At 42.9% G+C, this 25,751-nt stretch overlaps 1 protein-coding gene across 1 annotated transcript in view; it reads left to right on the forward strand.

Moving 5' to 3' along the window:
* efr3a (EFR3 homolog A) overlaps positions 1 to 25,751 on the forward strand; it is a 112,885-nt gene that overhangs the window by 38,089 nt on the left and 49,045 nt on the right. The window contains exons 4-7 of the mRNA XM_080861815.1: positions 1,753 to 1,880; positions 2,947 to 3,097; positions 9,307 to 9,428; positions 15,250 to 15,399. Of these exons, the coding sequence (XP_080717941.1) occupies positions 1,753 to 1,880; positions 2,947 to 3,097; positions 9,307 to 9,428; positions 15,250 to 15,399 (551 nt within the window). The remainder of the gene's footprint in view (positions 1 to 1,752; positions 1,881 to 2,946; positions 3,098 to 9,306; positions 9,429 to 15,249; positions 15,400 to 25,751) is intronic.

The raw sequence follows: 25,751 nt of genomic DNA on the forward strand, positions 1-25,751 counted from the left end.
TAATTAAAACGCCACGTGTGTGCGGTTGGTCCGGTGCTCAGGGGAGGGATTTTTCTTTTTTTTTCGCGTCCTCCCCACACGTCTTCTCACACGTCTTTTGGTTTAAGCAAACATGTGCAGTGGGAAATCAAAATGCCTGAACGATCGAGACCTCGGCCAATTAATTATCTCTCACTGAGCGCCCGAGGGGTTGAAAGCACTCGGGGAGCAGCCGGTCTCAAATTAACTCCCCCCTCTGGCCAGTCAGTACATACAGTATGTATACGTGTTGACTACAGTACAGCATTGAAGTCCTGAGGTTGAGCACTCTGATAGAGAAGAATCTGAATCCCTACACCGGAACGAGCTCTCGTTAGTTTTAACGAGGCAGAAATGGACCCTGAGTGAAGAGAGGGCCGTGAATACGCTGCAGTAATTGGACTTCAGTATGAATAATTTCTGATAATGTGCAGTTTCAGTCTCTATAATGTTTCTGAGCACTGATCTGTGGTGCTCATTCGTTTGCATCCATGTCAGGGAAGCCAAATTAAACACACTCACAGTCCACTGGTTTTAATGTCAGTGCCACAAAATGAAGTTTAGGAAGTTAAAAGAAGGATTCAGATGACTTTGATCAACTGAAAGAGTCTGACTGGAACTTTGACAGATTGATTTTTGCCGTTCGATGAACCTGCTGATAAGTGTTCGTTTTTTGTTCTGACAATGAGAAATTGAGATCATGGGTACGAGAGCTGGAAATGAGCTTCCTGTGAGTCTGGGTCCAGCTTTAGAGATGCAGGGTGAGGAGCTCAGAGCGGAGAACGTGCTGGAGAGATGATGTCTCCTGGCTGGCTTCTGAACGCCTCGGTCCTGCAAGAGCTGGAGGAGACAGCTGGGAATACCAGATACATGTTCAAGTTTTTAAATTCTTCATCTTTACATCTGATAGAATTCAATCCAACCTTTTTGATCGCCACATCGAGTCCAAGAGTTTTTAGTATTGTAAGAATATTCTTATTACTTTATTATAGTACCGCAGAAAATCTGTATCATCGATGAGCGATGGCTGCAAATAGCAATGAATATTTGGCTTCATCACATCGTGTGTAAAATAACACTGAAAAGCAAAATAGAATCAAAGTGATGTCGTCGAGTTTTGTGTTTCGTCCGATCAGCAAAATTCAAACATATTCAGCACAGAGTGCTGTGATGTCTTAAAAGGCACTGAGTTTATTTTCAATCATACGGGAAGATTGTGATGTGTTTTTAGTTAAAACTGCACTGATTTATAATTTGTGTTACGGCTCTGCTTTGGTATCGCCCTGCTTCATGTGCACGCATGAAAGCCAAGTGGACAGGACAGCATCAGTGACAACAGATAAACTCTTTTAAAAGAAGACGTGGGTTGCAAAGTGGCTTGCAGAGGCAGTAGTGGCTGTATGCAGGCTGAAGCAGCTTATATTTTAAGTGGACAGGTTCTTATGTAACTCTTTTCTACTCTGCTTGAGCACTCAAAGCATTTTATACAACACGTATCCTTCACCCAGTTTCACATATTTGCACAAGCACTTTTTTCTACGTCTAAATGTTTTTCGAACGTTCACGCTCTGAACGCTGCTGGAGTAACTCTGGGTTCAGGAAGCCTGCTCTACATGCGATGCTCTATATGACAAAGTGCATCATCTGATCCGTCAGTGCGTCAGTGTTGACAGAAGATAGTTTTAGCAGGCTTTGTTTAAATCCTCTGAATCCTGACTGCGTTGTTGTTTCCAGGATGGCCTCAGTAAGTCGGACATGGAGAAGCTCACCTTCTACGCCGTGTCGGCTCCAGAGAAACTGGACAGGATTGGAGCTTACCTGGCCGAGAAGCTGAGCAGAGACGTGGTGCGACACCGCTACGGGTGAGTGGTGTTTGACTTGTTAAGTCCCAAGCACCAGATAAATGTGTTTTATCCCGGAAAACCCTTCATCACCTCAAACAGCAAATGCTGTTAGCTTCAATTCATGATGCAGATTCAGTGAGATAGCAGGAGGAGAATAAGCTGCACAGTTCCTGTGAAACAGTGAGCTGCAAATGAATTTGCCAAAAAAATACTGGAAATCTGGAAATGACAAGAGAAAAAATTCTGAGGGAAAAATACCTGAGAATGTAGTGCGACGTAGCAAAGACACGTAAGGATGCTGAAAAACAGGATGAAAGCAGTCGCAGTCAGCCCGAGGTTCAGAAATACTAGGTGACATTTAAAAACAGAAAGTGAAGGAGACTGTCCAGCCACCTGTCATTAAAACTCATCAGAAGAAGTGCAGTGACATTAAAAGTCTCGTCCACTTCCATTTCTGCTCTGGAAAGTAATTAAAATGAGCTGAGAGACGGAACAAAGAACCTCCCTGAAGTATTTCTGAAAGAAGACTGTCAGCACTGAATCAATACAACCATTATAATGTCAGACTTTCTGTCTGAATGGGCTCTGATGTTGTTTCCCTGAGGATGACGGTCAGAGAGTAGACGCGTCTACCTTCTGCACGGCATCCACGCACCCTTACCGGACCGCTCATCACCCAGCAAGGCGACATGTTTGCATGCTCGGGTCTGTAACGTCAGCCTTCTCCTTCCAGGTGGAGCTGCTGTAAAGTTACATCATGCAATAATGTGCTCAGTGCACAGACACTTTCAACCCGACAGTGACCCACTCTTTTTGTGTATTTTGATCGAAACACATCTGCTGCACCGTCCTCTGTTCAGAACCAATCTCTCGTCTCCACCCTTTGCTGCTTCTGTTTTTAAATAGAGAAGAGCCTCAAAAAACTGTTCAGTTAGCACATTAGGAGGTAGTGGGTTAGGCAAGGTCTGGGTGTCTCTGCTTAGACCTCTCCCCCTATGACATACATCCGGAGTAGTGTTTCTGTAAACTTGCAGGTGTTGAAAAGCTCCTGTGTCATGAGTGTAAAGCTTATTGCTGTGTGCAGGAATGTGGTGATAGCCATGGAGGCTCTGGACCAGCTGCTGATGGCGTGTCACTCTCAGAGCATCAAACCCTTCGTGGAGAGTTTCCTGCACATGGTGGCCAAGCTGCTGGAGTCTAGAGAGCCAGACCTGCAGGTGCTGGGAACCAACTCGGTAAGACGAAAACACAGAAACACACACTCGAAGCCTTTTTTCTAGATGAAGGGAAAGGAGGAGAGCATGCAGAAATGTGTTGATAAAGACACTGTGAACTGTAACCTTAGTGAAGCCAATTGGTACAGCAGGTAATCCAGACTAATCTGTGGATTATGTAAAAGATGAATGTGTACAGATTTCCCTTAAATGAATGCTTTACAGCATCGGAAACCAAAACATCGTTTCTCAGAGAACTTTGCTTCCACTTGCACTTTCTTTCACTCTTTTAAAAAAACGCCTCCCAGGTGTTGTGCTCTGTCCACATTCCACAAATGGTCTTACAAAGAAGAAGCGTTAGCATGTCAGGTGACGCACAGCCTGTTTTGCATAGATAGGACAGTTGGTGTGCCTTCATCATGCATGCCAGCAGCATTTGAAGCTGCCGACGCTGCAGATGTTGGCCGGACAGAACTTCCCTTCACACGCTGTAAACTGCGTGCAATAAAAAGCTTCTGCTCTTCTCACTTTGAGCTTGATTATACTTTTAATCTCAGGCGGATACTCTCTTAGCAGCAACCAGGATTTTATTGTTGACTCTGCTTTATTCATACTTCGTATGTTTCCCATCACAGACTAACCCACAATCCTCCAGATTAAAGCCACAACAACGTTTTTGACACACACAAAAAAATAAGGTCATAAATCAAAGCAGGTCAAATACGTCAGTGGTTGATGTCGGCACTTTAATAGCTCATTTCACTTCTCCTCTCACAGAGGAAATTGTCGTGTAACACATCCCGTGAAAGACTCTAATTATTATTAGCTTCTAAGCCGCCAGCAAATGTCAGCCCCGTTTCTCCTTCTGTTTCTTCTGAAGGTGAACCCGAAGTTTTTCCTTCATGCCGCCTCCTGTTCTGAGCCTGTCTGTCTCCATTGTTGGGGCTTCATCCGAGCAGGAAACCGAGCCCAAGGTTTAGATGTGAAAGCCTTTGCATTATTTATGTGTGGTATTTAGACTGACAGAAGAGAAGAGCAGTTAGCTGAATCGGGGGGCTGGAAGGTGCTCGCCCTCTTTAGGTGAGAGCCGTGTTAATTAAATTTTCCTTTACGGCGCCGGCTCCAAACGGAGACGTTTCGTTTAATGTCTCCGTTTGGTTTTGTGGCGCAGCTGAGCAAAACGGAGCTCCTTTGTTTGCTCTGTTGCCTAATTATCAGTTTAATGAGTTTGTTTGAGACGTCTGCAGAAAAGCACCAACACAGAGAGCTCAGCAAATTACAGCAATTTGGTCAAAAGACTGTTTGAAACCAGCTGGCCGGCCTCAGCGGTGTCTAATTACTTTTAAACGTCACACTTTTAGTGCTTGTTGTTGCTGCTCAGCAACAAAACAGCTTTACAGTAGCTAAAGAACTTCATATCCTTCATGATACAAGCAAACAACAGGAGGTTAACTCCTAGAGTCCTAGAGGTGCTTATGTTGAATGTCTGTGCTTTAAAGCATCAAAATAAACTGCTATGAATTTTTGTCCATGACACGGAGTCATCGTGTTGAAGAGCAGAAGCTGAAGTAATTCTTCTACCAATTTTACCACAAAATGATGCAGTGAGTCAATCATACAAGTCATTAACGACACGTTACAATTTAAAACGCCAGGACTGGAAAAAGACGACTTCTTTAGAGGAAATGCCCCCTGGTGGTGAAAGTTAGTTACATAAGTGTCTTTAATCCTTTCCTCCATAAAGATGACGTTTGACAACCTCTCCTGTTCCCGCAACCTGGTGAACCAAACATCTGGTTCCACGTGTTGCCAGGTCTGTTGTTTAAATACAGACATCTGTGGTATCCACACAAACATCAGAATCTCAGCTCAAAACTCACAAAAATCATTTCTCCGACCGCAAAACAGAACAAAAAACAATTATAAGGCAGGTAACGATGTAAACACAAACGCATTCTATCTTCCAAAACTTAACAGCGAGAAAACTGTGAACAACTCAACGCCCCAGAGTGCTTCAAGAGCAGCTTCCCATCGGACATTGACATTTTCTGGTGCCAAATTACAAAATGTCTTGCTATGTCTGTACTACAACCTCTGTAACTTTGCAGATGTTGATTCATTCCACATGTTGATTTGTGGTTTTCTGCAGTTTTTGGTCAATTGCAGCATATTTTCAAAGTACAAAAAGAAAAGAAAAGAATCTTTCTGTTCCATACTCAGTTACTGTGACACAGTGGCATCTATTGTGATGCTTGTTTACCTTCATACTTCATACTCTTCATACCAAGATGGTTTACATGGAGTTTGTGATCGCAGAGAAACACTCAGTTCATGTTGGGCGCATCATTCTCGAGCAGGAACCACAGAAAGAGAGTTTTAATGAGTAGTTTGGACATGTCACTTTATAGCTCAATAAAGACGCGGTTTGACGACCATTGGAACAGATTCCAGGTTTTTCCAGGTGTAGCCCGAGTAAGTTGTATAGGCAGAGATCATCCACATTAACTTGTGACGTCATCTTATTCTAGAAACACGCCTGAAATATAACAGAAATTGCTCAGTTCAGAAAAGAGAAACAGGGATTTCCTCTAGTAGGCATCCAAGGGGCAAAGGGTTAGATTTAAAGATAAAAGACGGGCGGGGATGATATCATATCAAAATAGATGGAGTGTTAGCTGCAGACCTCAGTTTTTTTCAAAGCCCCTCAAAAGCCAGCAAAACTGTTACTCTTACAAAACTTTGGACTTTGGAAAAAAAACTTGGAAAAGTAGTGAAGTTGGGCTCGTTGATACAATGACGACGACGGGAAGGAAGGCCGAAAATGGACCAAACTTCAGTCCAGACTATGTCTGAGATGATCCATCAACAGCTCGAGGTTGGTCACTGCTGTGTGATTTGGTTTAATCATTATGAAAAAAATCCCACATCCGCACTGAAACCTTAGTGGGCACAAAAGCGTTTCTTCAACGAATCATTCAAATATCGGTCTTCGGGAGCTCAGGGCTGTTTTTAAAACCTTGTGTTAAAACAAGCTGGAGAAGCAAAGAATGATGACTGAGTAGCTTTTAAGGAACAGTCCATTTTAGCTCCTCCCCCTTAGCTCTCCCTTGTAAACTGAAGGTGGGTGGGGCGTCCGTGCCTGATTGGCATATTAGGAATATCCACTCTTTATGACATCATGCAGAGCCAACAGTAGAAAAAAAAGTTGACCTTGTACTTTTGTACAAACGTGGGCCTCTTTATCTTCTGCTGTCTAATGTGAGCATCCAGCACTTGGCGAGGACATGTTTGTCAGACAATGAGGGAAAGCCCAATAAGTCCATTGCAAGTTAACTTTGGAAACATTCGGTTGACTAACGAGCCAAAACAAACCATCGTGGGGGGAGGTAGGTGATAAATCATCCTGTATATAAATAATACCAAAAAAGTTCCAATCAGTCTAACAGTGACATTTTCATTAAACCAAACAACATTTGTCACCTTTAATGTAATCATTTTCCTCCTACAGCCCCACTGGCTTTCCTATTTCTTACCGTGCCCAGTATAAATGTGTGTGACCGCTGTGTTCTGCTGCTGTCTGGCTGCCAGCCGTTCACGCTTTACAAATTCATCTCCCAGTTAACTTTATCACAAGAAATTGGCAAACTGTGACGGCTCGAAGTGGCGCTTCCTTCACTCCATCTCAATGGAAGAGGCGCTCATCAGTCCAGACTCAGACACCGAGTCAGACACACAGGGGAGTCCATGTGTCTGCGATCTATAACCTGTGGAGCCAGATGTGAGATAGATGCAGTCTACAGCTTTATCCCAAAACCCAATTTTCCATGTTTAGATTTGTGTACAGTTTATGGATAGCAGAAAGTTTTGGTCAAGTTCAAAAACTATGTAGGAATAAGATTATTTTTATTTTCATTTCTCCAAAGTTTGAAGCATTTTGACACCTTGATACCTCCGAGACGCTCCGTAATCAGAGTCAACGTCTCTGGTTTATCGAATTCCATCTGTTGCTTTTCACTGCGGCCTTTGTTGTCCTTCTCCTCTTGTGATTTCACACGTTGCAAGCACTTCGCAGATGGCCAGAGAAGTATGAGCTCCGCTTCTAACAGACGAGCCTTCGTTAGTCAACAGTACAGCCTTTGTTTCTTCCTCTGTCGGAGCCTTTAAGTGAAGCTCAGACCCCAATTTGGGAAAAAAACCAACAGATTTACAAAAGTTAGATTTGGAAAAAAAAAAGATATTTTTTAGCAGATTAAAAAAAAATTGCACATCATGCAACATGATGGGTGTAAAATACAGAAAAGTAACTTTACAGTGCAAATAACATCAAAATAAACATTTTAACGTTCAGTAACCGCCAGCTGATCGCACGGTGAACTCGATTTTTGATGAGTAAACCCCCTGTCCAACAGTTACCGGGGCAAGGAGTTCTCCATCATCATCATCATCATCAGCTGAGTCAGGGCTCAGGAGGAAGCAGCCAGTTATGAATCTGTCTACAGCTCAAGACGTTCCCCCAAGTTGTCGTAAACTTCCTGTGAACTTTCTCGCGGGAATGATGCCGAAATGTCACGTTTGATGAGGTTACAGGAAATTGAATGCTATCAGGAAGTACAACACCTGTAAACTGCTTCAGGCGCACGATACATGAAAATGAGTCAGCCCTGTTATTACAGGTTATCATCACTTATAATCAGAGCCGCTGCCAAAGGGAATACACGCTAATAATTAGTTTAAGCTTCAGTATTCCACTTCCTGGCTTGAGTCTGCAAACATTCAGCCTCCTCCCACTCAGACTGTCAAGCTGACACTCCAGCAAGTTCACCAGTGAACTCTCAGCCCAGGCAATACATCGTCCCGATGACTAAATGTCAGACTTATGCACTAATGAATTAAAGACCCTAAAATCAGACGAGAGGCATCTCAAAACAGCACATATTCAACAAAACGTGGAGCATTTTTAATGCCACAAAGGACTTCAGACTCCTTTCTGTGAAGTTTGAGCTTGTCTGAGAGTTCTGTCATGGTTTTACAACAATGCAGTGTGCATAGTGTGTGGATATTAGAGAGTATACCCAAACTAAAGCCCTTCAGGATGTCTTTGTGTGACGTGCAAATTCAAGTTGTGACCAAAGCTTCTCCTTCTACCTCCTAAACACGACTGTAATTGGTCTGTAAGTGCCTACAGCTTGAATTTGCTCTTCTGCAGCAGCACAGCAGTACAGTACCGTAATCTGCTGAGGGGAAGCCACTCTCCTGTGCGCCAGCTGCCGGCATAGCTCCTTCCATCTGAGCCATTACCCCCAGGAGAGGTTAGGTACAAAATGGGAGGAAATTACCGGTAGAACGGAGTGGTTTTTGCCACTGACGCTGAACTGTGCTGACGCAATTTGTCGTAGTGGACAATGACAGGTTGGTGAGAGAGGCTCCTCGAGCGCAGCCGGCTGAGCCGGGAGGAGGAGGCCTCTCTGGAGGACACTCGAGGCTCGTTTGGAGGGAGAAGATTACAGGCTGGGCCGGGTGGGGGAGGTGGTTCTAATAGTTATTGTCATTGTCACACTGGCTCCAAAATTAATTAGTGTGCAGGAATGTGACGGTGCTTTGGCTCACAGGAAATGCTCTGACATGTTATCAGTGTTGTGATCGAGGGATTTTTTTTTTCTTTGTATCTGTTGTTGAGGTGAAAGGTCAAACATTTATCAGCTTCCCATTTTCAGGACTTCAGGTTCCTGCATAAATGGACAATATATAAAACATGGCTGTCCTGCATTGGTTAGCAAAGCCTGTACCTGAGTGTTTTTACGGTTGACAGGTTGGTGTTTTGAAACTGGATTAGATGGGCGTGGACTCATCAGCTGACGTGTGATTGGCTGATAATCTGTTAGACAAAAATTTATTTAATGTTGTTTAAAGTAAGAAACAACAGCTCGAGACTGTGAATTAATCAGGAAGTACTTACTGAGGTCACAGGGCCATTTCCCCCACAGAGTTATTTAATTGTCTTTTTGCAAGCAGAGGAGGCTTCACTTTACAGGCCTGGAAGCTTTTTGAGAATATTTTTTTACTCTAATGTGGACACCTCGAGGAGTGCACCATTCACTAATTCTAATTATTATTATTTATTAATAGTACAGTTACTACTTTTCAGAATTTCACAGAGCCTGTGTTCACTGTGTTCACACAGAAAATTCAGGCTGATGAATGTTTGCTGATTCTTCCTCTGCTCTCTGCAGTTCGTGAAGTTTGCCAACATCGAGGAGGACACACCTTCCTACCATCGCCGCTACGATTTCTTTGTCTCTCAGTTCAGCGCCATGTGCCACTCTACTCACGAAGACCAAGAGACCAGAACCAGGTACAGTCCAAACTCAGACATTTCAAACAGACCCTCTAATGACAAGTATACTATATTTATATTTCAGGGTTTTTTCATCTTGAAAAACCTGAATAAATTAATATTAATTAATTTAATAATAATTAATTTTTTAAGCATTAAACTACACAAAATGCTGGATTAAGCAACAATATACAGGTTAAAACTTCTATATGGAAACAAACTGAAATCTCTTTTAGAAAAATTGTCACAAGGTTCAGTGAACATTTCAAAAAGTAGAGTTTTCTCATGGTTCAGGATTTACCCACAAAAACTGACTGCTACACAATATCAGGACATCCTCTAACTTTTTAGCAGGTTTTAATTTTGTTTGTCCTCATGATTTTGTTTTTATCTTCCTTTTAGTTTTATATCTTATGTGAAGTACTTTGTACTTTTTTCTGTGATAATGTGTTTTAGCTCTTTCTTTTTGACAGTGATAATGGGCTGGTTTAACTTTTCTGACCCTCTGCCATCAGCTTTTAGATTTATTTCATCTTCCCTTCACAGCATTGTTCGTGGAGTCCCACAGGGTTCAATTTTGGGCCTCCAGTTGTTCTTCAAAAACATGCATGCATTAGAAAAAATGGTTTAACTACTACAACTATAACAAATGTGATATAAAATTCCTTGTTTTCACCATGCATGGTGTGTGTGTTCATGTTTTAAGCTCTAATGGATCCCAAAGGTTTGAGGAATTGCAGTTTTTTGCTTCCCGTGACTTCATTTTTCAACCCTGGAGGTTTCTCCTGGTTACTCCAAGTCATCAGGAAATGTTAATGACCCAGATTTATGTTTAACCAGATATTATTATAAGAACTTGTCGAAAAAGACGACCAGAGGACTCGAGTAAGGCTGCTGTTTATACCAAGAAGAACAAACACATTCATTATGTCACGTTCTTTCTCTTTATTCTCACATCACATTTTAAAGACTTCCACAATAGTGCTGGGCGATATGACGATATATATCGTGTGGACGAAAGAAAAGTGTCTATCGTGCCATTTGTCTTCTATCGTTTCTAACCTAACTTTATAAATTATTACATAAAATATATAATTAACCCTTTACAACCGGTCGGAGCAGGCGCACTCCGTTTTACCTAACTGTTTTTAAATCCCCGTAGAACTGGAACCACGTAAGCTAGCGCAATATTTTTTTTATGCATGTGAAACCATTGGAGTTGTACTTACATCTAATGCCATTAGCTTTCCCTAGGTCACGGTTTCCTTCCACATATAGCTTTGCAAAAATTGCAAGAAGTGCAAGAAGCACTTAAAGCAACAAAAAGATAATATTCCAGAAACACACTTTGCCGATGTTCAATAACACTTCCTACGTTGGCATATACGCCAGCGTGAACTATCGCATGTCCGCCATTACCTGCCCGAAACCGGAAGTGACGTCATTTTCGCGAAAGGGCCTTATAAGCCTATGTTGTATTTTTTGTTTTTTTTAAAGTCATGTTTGACTTGGAAATGGTTTGTTTTGATGCATTATAATATTTTCATTTTTCCTGTAGTATATAAAAATTAGTGTATCTCAAAAATAAAACTATGAAGACACTCAAAATAAATTTCTCGTGGTTGGAAATTATTTTGTGCAACCTTTTTTACAGTTTTGACGGATAAACCTCTTAAATTTTTCTTACTAGAAATATATGTAAAAAACCCAAAATGTTTTTCAATTTTTTTGTAGTTTATTGCACTACAATTGTTTGCAATTTATGTAGTTACTATGGACTTAATGCATACATATATTAAAATTTGGGCTATAACAGTTGTATTGATATATGGAAACTTGAAATGCTCCCACAAATGGCACTACAGCATGTAAAAACATAAAGATAAGCTCTAGCGGACTTGGTTCTATGGTAGGTCTTAATAAAGGGTTAAATAGCCTGTGGCAAATATATTAGTGTTGTCTTCTCACTATACATGCTCTTAACTTTATGCAAGAGAAAATAAAGTATAAAAAAATGATATTTTTCGCAAAGAAACTCCGTCTTGTGGTTTGCTAGCTGGTGCTGCTGTACGTGCACCCAGATTTGCGACATGCTTTACGGTAACTCAAAACAAAGACTGCACCCTCGGCACTTGCTGTTTACAGACTGCGTACTTTCTAGATGACCACAGGTCAGGTGGTATATTGTGATATAAAATAATTCATATCGTGATAAATATTTTTTCCATATCGCCCAGCACTACTCCACAACTCAACTGTTGTTTGTTGCACTCAGGAGAGGCTGAATAATCCTAAATTTAAAATATAACCATTGATTCTCAATCAAAGTTATAATTTTACTCCCCTGGAGCAGTCTGAGTTAGTGATTGGTTTCCTTTTTGTGTTCAGGCCGATTCACTCGAAGCTGCTTTTTTGGACCAAATTAAAATCTGGAAGCAGCGAGCTTTACTTCTAAAATCTGGGCTTCATGCCGCAACATCATTTTGGAGTATTATGAAGACATGTCATGGTGCTCCTCCACCGCTGAAAATTTCATGAACGACCTCTTTCAAGCCAGCGAGGAAACATGCTTCAGCCAAAAGAGGGGCGGAAATAAAATCCCCACCAGGGCCGCCCTCACCCCCACTAGAATCCAGTGAATAAAGAATTAGAAATACGTCTGACTGATTTAGATTTTCGGGCCTTCTTCTGAGAGGGCGGGGCTTGGTAACACCACCACAGGAAAGCATTGCTCCACCGGCCAGGTTGAAATATAAGGATCTGAAATGATGATGATGGAATGATGTGTTGGGAAGGCTCTGCATAAATGAGGCTACAGAGAAAGGAGCGTACCTGCCTGCATTGCTTCCAGCATCAGGAGCTCATTCTTCCCTCCACAGCAACAACTTCACTCACAGTAATGAGAGAATACAGCAGGATACTGATTTGTCCCGTTTGGCTTTTAGCCGTCTTTAATCTTTAACGTGGATTTAATATTCTTTTATCTTTCAGAAACGTTTTTATTGTGTAATAAAGCAGAAATCACAGGGATGTTTATGAGGCCTTTAAATGAGTAATATTTTATGGCAGCATCACTAAAAACAACAAAAATAACTTTGCTTGAACCTGACAGGTGGTAGTCTGACAGTTTATTCCTCAGATTATATCTCGACACCTAAAGCTCCCTCAGTTATTTGCTGGTGAAGGTGTTATGTAGGAAACATTAGCAGTTTTATTAGGTGATGATTTGTTGAAACAAAGATGCAGCACCGAGAGGAAAATGGCTGGTTGAGAGTAATCACTCACAGTCAGCAGTCTTTCGAGACGAGAGAAGAATATATAATGTTGCAAGCCCACAGGATTTGGAGCTGAGGAGAATAATAAACAGTCGAGCAAGCCGCGTGCAGTTCAGAAATATAAAGTCTTAAAAGAAACAAGCAGGAGCTGCAAGTAGGGAGAAAAAAGTCAACGCCGATCCACAGACTGTATATAAAAGACAGATGTAGTCCACGTGATGTTGCTCTGTGTTTTACGACGTCTCGCTGTGAAGCCTCAAGCTGAGTCTTTTTGTGCCTTTGAAAAGGGGATCTGACAAGTAAGGCTTACGTAAGCTTACGATGTAGCTAATGCAAAAACTTAAAGCTGCACTCTTTCCAATGACTCTAATAAAAATACTGCAGTGCAGATTCAGGCCGACACCTTCCAAACTAGCAAGGTGTAAAGACTTTGATGGACCACAAAACATAAAAGAATATAAATACAATAAACGCAAACAAAAAGAAAAACATTTCTGATTAAACCATGAAAGAACTCGACTCCACCAACCTAAGAAATGAAGCTAATTTCTTAGTTTCAGGTTGAGGGAAGGATTACATCCGTTTTCAGACGCTATCCGGGTCCAGGTCATGTGGGCAGCAGTCTTGCCTGAGATGCCCAGCATTGGAAATGCCTGAAACACCTCAGCTACGAGGTGTCCAGGAGGCGTCCTGGTTAGATGCTCAGTCTCAGGAGCTCTACTCTGAGTTCTTCCTGAATGACAGAGCTCCTCAGCCCCGTCTTTAAGGGAGAGCGCAGGCACCCTTGTGAGGAAGTCCTTTTCCATCACTTGTATGTTCGATCTCACTACACAGAGCTCATTGTTCATTGGTGAGGATAGGAATGTCATACCATGAATTGGGGGCTTGTCCGGGATTTGAACCCGGGACCTCTCACACCCCTAGCTAGAATCACAGCCCTAGACTTTACCACAATAGAAGGTAAAACATCCACATTACTCTCTCCATCAGTGTCCCGCTGTGTCCTCGCCTCATTCATGAACACGACGCAGAGATTTACATTTTAAAAAGAGGCAGACGTCAGGCACTCGCATTTTTACTGTGAAACTGAGAAACTGTCTGCTTGCGATCTTTATTGTAAGTAGGGTAAAAAATAACTGGTTTGGCAGCGGCGGTGAGGTTGTGACACCACACAGCACGTTAGAAGATGCTTTCCCCGCCGGGGCGCTCGCCCTCTGCATTAAAACAATACCTGGAGACTTCTGTCTCATTCACTGTGAAGATAACTTCCCTCCTCCAGAGTTTCTGAAATCTCACTGCAGCAGCGACGAGGTGTCTGCACGTATTCGTGCATAAAAAGCCTCTTTTATCTCCATTTGTATGTATGAGGGTGTGTGCGTGCTGCAGGTTGGTTGAGGGTGGGTGGTGCGGTGAGAGCCAGGGGATGCTGGGATTGTTTTTGAGTGCGCTCTATACCTCGCCGCCACCGCTGAGCTATAAACTGTTTGATTTCTGACGCTGCTTCTTTTTTTTTTTCCTCAGTGTTTTATTATTCCACTCAGCAGTGTCGGCTGTAGGTGGAGAGGAATTCCCAAATAGGATTTCTGTGGCAGTGATTAGATTAGCTCTCAGGCGAGGTCATCAGTGCTGTTCTTTGTGTTATTGCTCATGGAGTTATCCGTGTCCAAAAACGAAATAGTAAAAGGTGAAGTCGGCCTCACTTTGCTCCTGAACATTTCTGCTGTGCAGGCTGCTGAACCTCTTCTCAGGCGGAAAATTAGATTAAATCAAAGGTTTGGATGTTTTTCCTCTGAAGTGAGATAAGATTTGGAATTTGAGGGAAGAACTTGGAAGGTTAGTCTTTAGTAGTGAGTTATTTGAGAGACGTTTTCAGATTAAAAGCACCGTGATGTTGTCTGGTAGCTGTTTGTCCATGACCAGGTAAAACTGACTTCACTGGGGACACTGATGCTGGTGTTCCAGCAGTTTCCAGGTTACGTTAGCCTTAAGCCTTTTTAGTTCCTGGGTTGTTCCTGAACATCCTAACCAAATTCCTCTCGCCTGAGGGTGACAGTTTGCCCACATCTGGAAGCAGACCCAAAGTGGTGACATATGTGAATATTTATGTGCGGTCATTTAAATGGATGGCCTTTTAATCCTCAGTTATTCAGAAATATCTCCCAGAGACCCTCCCAGTCTGTGTAAATCTACAAGGAGTTCCTCAGATTTTCCCGTTGTTCACAGTGTTGGTCAGTCCAGTGAGTGCTGTCGAATCTTGAGAAACTAGCACCTGTAGTCGATCATGAACACTAACGGGAAGCTAATAGGCCTTGGCCTTTTCAAGTTAAAAGATATAATTTCAGTACCACTTATAAAAAGCTGTGTATATATTTGACCCTGTGTGGGTTCGAGAAAATGAATTAAGTTGTGCACCCAGATTTGTTTTCATAGTCTTTAATGGTTTGTGCTGTTAAAATCCCAAAATGACCATGACATTCATGCCTGTGATGAGTGATGTAAACTTCTGTCCACAGCTGGATGTGTGCCTTGTTCTTCCTCTGAGTCTCTCTAATCTCTGCCGTCAGGATCCGTGTGGCCGGGATCAAAGGTCTGCAGGGCGTGGTGAGGAAGACGGTGAACGACGAGCTGCAGGCCATCATCTGGGAGCCGCAGCACATGGACAAACTGATCCCATCCATGCTGTTCAACATGCAGGACAGTGAAGACCTGGACAGGTACGACACACGCCAAAGCTGCCACGCGCTCGCCTCAAACCGAAATCTCCCTGCCGTGCGTTGTTTTCCCATGACTCATTATTCTCTGCCCTGAATATGGAACTGGAGCGATGGCAGTCTCTCAGGCAAATGTTTGATTTTCTGAAGTGAGAGCTGTTCTCTTTCAGAGGTGACCTTTTTTTAATGGGCCACACAGTAATGCACAAAAACTGCCAATCAATTATACATGCTGAGCTGCTGCTTTTCTCTCCAGGCAATCAGCAAAGTAAACTAGTTTTCCTGCAGCATCAAACTTTTCTGCACACGCGGGAATGAGTGTTATTGTTGTGCGGCCAGCTCTCATATCCCACAATTCAGCTGTCACCTTCACCAAAAAGTCTCCAATCAGACAGGATCTGCAAATCATGGGGAATGATTGAGGCCTCAGAGGTTTGAAGGCGCAGTGCGTCATAGCTGCAGGGCTCTCTCTTAATGATAGGGTGAGACGTTTGGGAAGGACTCGCAATAGAGCCGACACTCCTGCAGTGGAAGAAGCAAGATGAGGTGGTTCGGGCATCCACCTCCTGGGTGGGTGTTCCAGGAGGAGGCCCTGGGTTAGACCCAGTTAGGCTGTCCACTGTTAACTGAGAGGTTGAAGGATAATCAGGGCTTTTTTTACTGCTTTGAATAAAGCACAGGTTCAAAACTTTGGCACAAGCTTGCAGACAAATAAATGCAGTGATCAGGAGCAGTTTGTTCCAGCTCAGCAGTCGCCAATCTAACAAAAACCTTCTCATCTGGAAAGGATGATGCATTCCTTAATTACATCTAAACTGGACGACTTCACTCCTGTGTTTGCAGCCTTGCACTGTTACAGAATCCAGTTTAAAGCGGCGCCGTTTGTGTTTAAAGCCGGTCTCTCACCTGCATGTGTGGTAGATACGGCGTGTCCACATATTCCCTCAATATCATTAAGGTCTGAATGTCCGTCAGTCGTCATCATCTTTGCTGTTGCCCCGCCTCTCTGGAATGACCTAAACAACCTCAGACGAACAACCTCAGCGACTGTTTCCAAATCTAAGCGTTTGGAAGCGGCTGATTTCTGTGAAGGTGTGTACCGTCAGTTTTTTAGGAACAGGTTTATTCTGTTTTAGTGTAGCGCACTTTGGTTTTAAACGTTCTGTAGAAATCAAGTTTGCTTACTTGGCTCTCTCGACTGGGAATGCCCACGTGCCCCCACGGGTGAGCTGGGAAGAAGGAGGCCTGTGTATCTCTGATGAGGATGCTGCCCATGACCCTGCAGACAAGTCATTAGCTTTAAACTGGACTAAAAGTGGTGTTAAATGGTAAATGGACTGATTCTTATATAGCGCTTTTCTAGTGTTAGACTTCAGCTCTAGACTAATCCACAGGATTTCTGATAGGTCTGGTTGCTTATCATTCAGTCGCCATCTTTTCCTCGTACATGTGTGCTTGAGGTGTTGATCCACCTCATCCTCTGTTCACATCCTGCTGCTGTCTGCTGTGATCCTCGGGATGATTTTAAGCTGTCAAATCCACTCTGAGAAACAGCTGGACGACAACATTCGACAACACAGACTCCATCAAACCCGGCCAACACATGAAGCATGTCGTAGCCATGTCAGGATTAAAGCGGCAGCGTCACCGTTTTTTACACGAGCTGTATCTGACACTATGCTTCCTGCTTTCTTTAGAGTTTAGAGAGGCTCATATTGAATCGGAGGGACAAACTGGTTTACGCCACAATTTTTGTTTCTCTAAGAAAACCGACGATACAGCTGTTTTTCATCTGCAAAGTGGGAGGAGCTAATTCAGGCTCTCCTGTTTGCAGCATTAGAGACTCCTGTAGAAAATTATCGTGTGACTCTGGAGCTGATACAAGCAACAGAGATTCACAGACTCCAGATTCAATAATCAGTTGATAATTTTTGGTTCTGTGATATTTAAGATTCTGCCGCTTTCACACTGAGTGTTAATATTTATGCTTCATAGCAGTTTAACACAGCTCATTGTTCTGTCCGCGATACAGAGAATTTAATCATAAAATAAAATAAAAACAGCTAAAATATTAAATGATCTTCTCTCAGATTGGATTAACTAGACTCAAAGTATTTGTCTCACGGCTGCAGAACTGATCCTTAGTGTCACATTGTTATTGCTGCTGTTTGTAGTCCAAGTTAACAGGTGTCATCATCTGTCAACATCTGCCTTGTTGGTGTTAATGAAGCTTTCAAAGAAACTCTAGTCGGACTTATCTTTAATCAAATGAGTCTGTCTCCAGGTTAAAGCACGTCTCTGTAAAAGTAAAGTTTTTTCTGTTATTAATAATTTAACTGAAAAAAACTGACAAAAAAACTGTCAAAATAAAGGAAATATAACAAAACCCAGAAAATGTTCACCAAACAAAAGACTAAATAAAAAATAAATAAAAAACTAAATCACCAAAAACCCCACCCTCCTCTCCACAGAGCAGGAGCACGACACACACCCCGGAAACAAAGGAGCGCTCTGGTAGGCCACACCCACACAGAGTCAACGTCACAGCAGCACAGAAACCTCACAGCTGTTGCAAGGTCTGTGTTTCCCAGTAATGTTGGACCTGTTGAATAAAGTTAGTTGATGATTAATTCAATTCAGTTTTATTTACACAGCGCCAAATCACAACAACAGTCGCCTCAAGGTGCTTTATACTGTAAGGTAGAGCCTACAATAATTCATGCAGAGAAAAACCCAACAAACCCCCTGTGAGCAAGCAGGCGACTGTGGAAAGGAAAAACTCCCTTCTAACAGGAAGAATCAGGGAGGGGCGGGGCCATCTGCTGCGACCGGTTGAGGAGAGAGAAGGAAGACAGGATACAGACATGCTGTGGAAGAGAGACAGAGATTAATAACAAGTGTGATTCAGTGCACAGAGGTCTAATTATTAATTATATTTTCATGCCGATATTACATCCACACTCGATAGACTCCACAGCGCCCCTGGTGGCTGATAATTTTCAGAGTAGGTGTTTGAAAAAAGACTCGACTGTGTGTGACTTTCAGGTGTAATTTCAGCAGGAGACACAAAACCACCAATCATGCAGCATTAAGAAAGACAGTGTAGAGAAGCTGAAAACATGATTTATGACCTCAGTCAGTCTATTGTTGAGTTCCAGATCAGTTTTTGTACAATTCACCACCTATAATCGAACATTTTTGGCAGAACTGTCTTTTGTGGCGTGCACATGAAGATGAAAGGTCAAAATCCTGACCGTGCTTTTAATTATAACCAGCGACATTAAAACCAGTTACCAGCTCTCAGGTGTATTTGTGCCAAAAATTCACCTGAAGCTCATTAATCAGCTGAAGAATCCAAAGACGGAATAAAAAAAGACGTGTCCTTCGTTACAAAGTGACAGGCAGAGAAAAAATACTTGAGTTAGTAAATGGAGCAGCGAGGGCAGGTTTTTATGAAAGGAAACAAATCTGTGCCTGCGTGTCACCTCATAACTCCATTTTCCCTCCAGCTTTTATTCCTTCCTAAACATTTCTCTTATCGTATCCGAGCAGAGTCCTGGGACAGAGCAAGATTTATTGCCTTCACAGTCTTTCATTCCTGCTCTCCTCCTCAATGTATTGTTGGGTAAACGTGGAAGAGTAGCGACTCTGAACCCTCACACGAGGAGTTTGGGAAGCGGTTTTGCTTTTGCAGAAACGGTTAGCTGATGAGGTGTGTGTGCAGGTTTTATAGATCATCGTCATTAGAGGCGTAATTTGATTTGGTATTTAGTGGGAAAGGAAGCCTTCTCATCATGTTGTAATGCAAACGATACGCTGTCGTCATCTTCTGGGGCCTCATGAGTGTCGGATGGGGGCGTGCAGCACAATTTGTGTTGGATCTCAGATTGCGTTAGATTTCGGCCTTCAGTGATGTGTGAAAACTGTAATTACTCGGTTTCATATGTTGAAGGTAGGCGTGGGCAATATAACCTTAAAATTATATCAGCATGACATCATTGCATCGTTTATTCATTTAATAATGGTTTTGTAAATCATGCAAAAATATACCCAGGGTTAATATGGATGGTGTGTTATGGCGCAGTCCTAGTTGCAGGACTCCGGCTGGACTCTATCGAAGAGCCTTCATGTACTGGAAAGGTCCCGTCCGGCCATGAGCTGGGAGTGAACGCACAAGCATGAGTGCTGACAACGACGTCGACCGCTTACGTAGGTTACATCATCGCTCTACAGAGATTCAGCGCAGAAGTCTAAATCAGGCCTGAGAGTTTTTTCCACCACGCATGAACCAGTGTGACAAAGAAAGGGCTAACAAGACCCAGAGCTCCCAGTTCATGCTGTTCTCAGTACTTTAGAGTAGAGAACCCCAACGATCAAATGATCCCCGTGAAGAAGCACGTGGCAACTTCGGGGAGGAAGAACTCCCTTTTAATAGGAACACACCTCATTCAGAACAAGAGGATTTATTCAGTTTGACAGGAACTTGGACATGATAAGATTAACGTTGTAATACCAACCCAAAATATGACCGCTGGTCACGCTGAGCAACCGAAGGATCTTGGCTTGTGTTTACTTGGTTGGTGCGTTTTCTTCTTCCTGCTTTCTAACAAACTCTGCCGGTTTTCTGTGTTTCTCGCTCTTCTTTGGACCTTTGACGTCTTTAATTCTGCCCGCAGCACGTGGAGAGTCAGAATCCAAAGTAAATCCTGCTGTTGGATCTGCCGTAAATCACTCAGGATCATCAGGTTGGCCGACGGAATACAAACCTTCACCTGAACTCGAGCGGAGGAATTACCGCCTCCCACACACCTCAAACCTCATTTTATTCACTCAGCCCACAAATCCAGGCTTGTATCCAGGTGAAGGAGGAAATCCCGATGTCGTGCTGAGGAGCTTAGTTCTGCTCCTCATCCCCGGGCTGGGAGTGATGCTGTGCCTGCACTGCAAAGATCAACATGACCGAGCACAAAGCTTAATTCTGGTGTCTTTGTCTCGTTCGAATTCCTTACCAATCTTCTCCTCTGTCTTTGAGACAGTTATTGATTTAAAAAAGAAAAGATGTCTGAAATGTACAATAATAGTGCGTCAAATATCTTTTCTTGTTTTGAACTAGTGCTTTGATCATTTGCAGACATTTTCTGTCACATATTTAATAAGAAAATTAACCCAGAACTGAAGTAGTTAAATTAAGCAGATGATGGTATCTCTTTACTCTCCTCGCTTTTCCTCCTCAGCCTCTCATTTTTATCACCTTCTCTCCTGATTTCACCACCTGAGCTCTGTTCTGTAGAAACCTCTCCTTTCTCATTTGTGTGGTTTCCATGTGAACAAAATGCTATTTTTGGACCTGCTTTTTGCCTCCCTTTGACTCTTTTTTTTTTCCTCCTTCTCTCGCCTGTTTTTTCTTTTCCTACCTAAAGCCCCACAAGAAGCTCGCTCCCTCCCTTCCAACACATGTGGAGGAATGAGAGCGCTGTGGCTGTTCGGACAGGTTGGTGTTCCTGTCACCCACAGGTGTGGTGGGAGGTTACTTCCAAGCATTTAAAGCAGGATACCCAGGGGTCATTCAAGTTCAACTGCATGTGAACACGTATCTAACCAAAATTGAGGATCAGAATGAAGAAGAAAGAAGATTTAAGTGACTTTGAACATGGCACGGACGTTTGTCTGACTGTTTCAGTACCTGATGATCTGCTGGGACTTTCCTCACAACAACCTCTAAAGTTTACAGGGAATGGTTTGAAAAACAGGAAATCGCCAGTGAACACGTCTGCGAAGGTTCTCAGTCATCCAGGTCATCGTAGTCTGAGATCCCTTCCCAGACGCCTTAACGCCCACTCACATCCTGGGCCATCTGATCTCAGGAATTCGCATGATAAGGTGGGGCCAGGTTTCACAATGAACTCACCCGAAACTCTGGCTGATTGGGACCCACACCCAGTTTCACACCTTGGCTCAGGCGATTAGAGGATCATCAGGGGGTCCTTTTGTCCCTCTGTGGGGGGAAACTCCCACTAGGTTTATATCTGGGACTCTCCACCATTTGACCCTAGAATTGAAGAAGCTTCTCGGATGAGAGGTGAAACGTCTTCAAGTAACTTAAAGAAGTCCAGACGCTTTTCTTTGCAAGCTCCTTTGACCACCAGTGAGCACGTTACGCTTTTAAGATTTTAAAGTTTAGCTTTAATTAATTATGCTGATCTTGAGATGAACGTCTTCTGTTGAAGGAACGAGCTTTGCTGGACCACCGTGAAACACGGGTCTCTCTATTTAACTGTCATGCACTCTTTGTTTCTCGTGTTTAATCTCGTGTTTATTTCCTGCTCCTAACAGTCCAATCACCAAATCTTATCTTCACCATTTAAATGGAAATGCACCTTCCCATTTTCCTGGGATAATTGTTCTGCATATCTTCCTTCCCCGCTGTCCTGGGGGGGAAAACATCTCTGCAGTAATGGCAGCGTTCGAGTCGTTTCTGCGACTTAATGAGCAGAAACCCCGAGCCGGATCTGAGGCTGGAAGTGTGCTCTTTGAAGGAGGCGAGGTAGGATGTGTGAGGTTAAACATGAAGGACACGTAGTTAAATATTTAAGTCTGACTCTTGCCTTTAATCTGTCCTTTTTGGCGTAGATTGACTGAACCGCGAGTCTAAAGTTATGAAATCATGAACTCCAGCCACACTCGAGTCACGTTACATTTTTCCTGACATACAGGAAAGAATAGCACTGCCTAAAGAGGTTTTACCTTTCTCCAAAGAAACATCACTATAGTGATAAAAATGCTTTTTAACCTGTTTTTTAAATCAGTTTTAATTAATTCAAGCTAACAAATAAATAAATAATAAAATTAAAATCATAAATAAACTAGCACAGTTTTTTTTTTTTTTACTTGACCATATGCAGAGGAGTCAGTTTGGTAAAGTTTGGTAAAGTTGGGGTGGCTGTAGCTCAGGTGGCAGAGCAGGTCGGCCACTAATCAGAAGGTCGGTGGTTCGATCCCAGGCTGCATCCTGGCTGCATGCCAAATATCCTTGGGCAAGATACTAACCCCGTGTTTGCCTACTGGTGGTGGTCAGAGGGCCCAGTGGCGCCAGTGTCCGGCAGCCTCGCCTCTGTCAGTGCGCCCCAGGGCAGCTGTGGCTACAATGTAGCTGCCATCACCAGTGTGTGAATGTGTGTGTGAATGGGTGAATGACTGAATGTAGTGTAAAGCGCTTTGGGGTCCTATGGACTAGAAAAGCGCTATATAAATACAGGCCATTTACCATTTAAAGTTTGGAAGAATTTAAATCTCTGAGTTTTTTAATCTCTGAGCCGTTTTACTTGGATTACATGCAGCGGAGTTTTATTCATATAGCACCGTTTCACAGCAACAGTTCGATGCACTTTTATATCGTGAAGTAAAAACCCTGCGATGTTAGAGAGAAAACTCGTGATCTGTCCTATTCCCAGTGGATACTTAGCATCAGCAGATACTTAAAGCTAAGGTGTCAGCATCTTACTGGAGCAGGCTTCATCTTTGAATTTTGGTTAATGTTGTCCCCCTTCCTGATGTAACTGTTCTTAGCTGCTGTAATTACACATCACTGCTGAGGGAATATTCATGTCAGGCTCTAGACCAACTGACGAGCCTTCGTCTTGTAGCTGCCGTCCACTAGAAGACTCTGAAAGTCTTATAAAACACTGAAGTCTGGTGCATCCTCACATCTGTGTCAGAAGCCAGGTTGGGAATTATTTGGGTATTACTAAAAATGGGGAATTTTATTTAATACCTTGAATTGAAACTCTGAACTTCACCACAGAGGATTTTAAATCGGACACAAAACTACAAAAAATGTCCTCGTGCACAAACTTGTGGATCCAACTAAAGGTTTTTAGCTACGGACTGTGAGGGTTTGTAAACAGTGGGGATTTCCCATCATGCTCTTCTTCAACATTTACGTGGTGAGAAACAGTTGAACGCTGTAGCTGTGCTGATATTTGTGCTGAAGAAGATGATGGTGGCGCAGAAAGTGAACATGAGGCTAACAGCAGTCATGTGTTTCAATGTCACTGTTTGCATGACCCAATCAAAAACTGTACAACAATACACGTTTAATATTATCGCAATATCAAGTCTAGAAAAAGGCCTCACACAGCTTTGACCTAACGCCAAGCGATCGAGAAGATGAGCTGGCCTTCAAATCCAAACTGTTATTTTTCTATGACTCTGACATGGTCTCACTCACTTATTCCCCCCACTGCTAAAATAGTTGATCCAGTATCTGCAGTATCTTCTCAATGAACCTTTGACAGGAAAAGCAGAATTCTTGCCAATCCATCTTCCATGGCTGGAAGATAAATCTCAGTAAAACCCGACCCTTTTCTGGGTGGGTGTTAAAATCCATGTGTAACCAATACCCGCATAAATATGAGGCACACGTCTGCAGAGATGTAGGAATGCGACACATTTAGTTTTAGAAGCTGTTCAGTCAAATCTCTTTTTTTCTCTTGGAGCTTTTATTGTTTCGACTTGATCTCTTGGCAGGTCTTGTATACCTTCTAAAGGCCTGTAATGCCCTATGAAGCTTCCCCAAACTTCGAAGAATAAGTAAAATGCTAACGTTCGTCTGTACAAACTGACGGTTCAGCATCGAGTAGAAGGAAGCTTCTCTCACAAGGCAGTTAGCAGTTATTTGAGGAGTTTACTGGTGACAGTTTAGCTAAAAAGAGCTGGAGAAACGAAGAGCGGGTGGTCCGCTGAGGATAGTATCACCTCCCTGCAGGGTAATCATTAGTCATCTGTAATCAGGCACCTTATCGTGTTGCTTTGTTCATGCGAATGCAATCACACGCAGCTCCATGCAATCACAGGATGCATAGCTTAGCTGGAAACATGTGATGTGCATTTTATTTTTTCCGATAAACCAGTTTTCTTCAGCTTCTCTCGTCGGTCTGCCTGTTTCACAAAATCTGGGAGGTCAAGTGGAGGAAAAGGCTGCCTGGACTCATCAAAAATCTCTCCCTGGGGAGTTCAGACTTGTTTCTCCATGGATTGAAACATCTTCCAGTGGCAGGTGAACATTTGTTCTGCACTTTTCTGCCCATTCGGATGCTGACCTCCCTCCTTGGAGCAGCTCAGCATCACTGCGGTCCAGCAGCATCCTGTCAAACTAAATGTCTTTCTGCAGGTTTGGGGTTTGTTGGTTTAATAGTGTGACTCAGAGCTCACCACTGAAACACAGTTTGACTCTCGCCTCTGAGGGAATCGCTGTTGTGCTTGTTTGTTTGGTTTTTTTTCTTTCTTCTGATAATTTTGTCCCCGAACTCGGGCTCGGCAGCATGTTGTCGGCTTTCTAATCGAACCTCTGGAGGCTGCTGGGAAGCAGCGGTCAAGGGCGTTGGATACTCTTAATTGCGTCTTGGGGAAGGCGGACGTGCCCGGCGTGCAGAAACCAGAGAGGAAGGCGAACAAAGCCTCCTCCTGCGTCACGATTAACTGCCTGCTTGTGTTGCTCATCAGCACACACACCTACATACAAACACGCAAACACACTCTCTCTGCCACCTTGGAAACGACTTTGACCTCTAACTTGTCTTAACTGCCTTAATCTTTGTAATCACACCACCGTCGTTTCTTTAGAGCACACTTCTTGATTAAATGCACGCACACAACAGAGGCTTCAACAGTACAGGATTGTGTAGTCTATAAATACATCCATTCTGGCATTTCACAGTTACTGACAACTGTGGATCTGAACACAACGTACGAATGGAACCAGAACTTTTTTCCTGATAAAAGTGTTAGACGGTCATAACTTTGTCATTTTGACATGTAACTTGAAAACTTTCTTAAACTTCCTTAACATTCAGTTCAGGAAGCGACCGCTGAGGGTTAAGAGGACAGGGAGTGAAGAGAGGAGTGGTCAGTGCATCAAGGAGGCTTTCCTTAGAATATTCACATTTAGCTAACCCAGCTGAAATCCAGTAAAGACAAACACATTGATCTTAACGATGTGCTGGTTGCTTCACAGATTCATCTGCTGCATTGAGTAACCTGCAAACATCAAAAGCTTGCAGTAGCTGCTGGTTTGCACATTAAACATAAGCTCAGAAATGAAAAGTAAACCAGGATTAAGGAACATTTTTGCATCATTCACATAAACTCTGTGTCTCATCTCATAGACCCTGATTTGCCTCACCTGCTGTCTTTTTCTTACTCCTACTGTTTGGTACAATAGTAGAACAGTAGGAGTAAGAAAATGATTATTGGTCTATTTTAATATTTTTGTTTGGCCCCCACTCTGTTGGAGGTACAGCTCTGTTAAACCACTCCAGTATCTGTTTCAAATTAAAAGGCCTATAGCATTTTAGTGG

Source organism: Rhamphochromis sp. 'chilingali', assembly GCF_963969265.1.
Source record: "Rhamphochromis sp. 'chilingali' genome assembly, chromosome: 16".
Lineage (NCBI taxonomy): Eukaryota > Metazoa > Chordata > Actinopteri > Cichliformes > Cichlidae > Rhamphochromis > Rhamphochromis sp. 'chilingali'.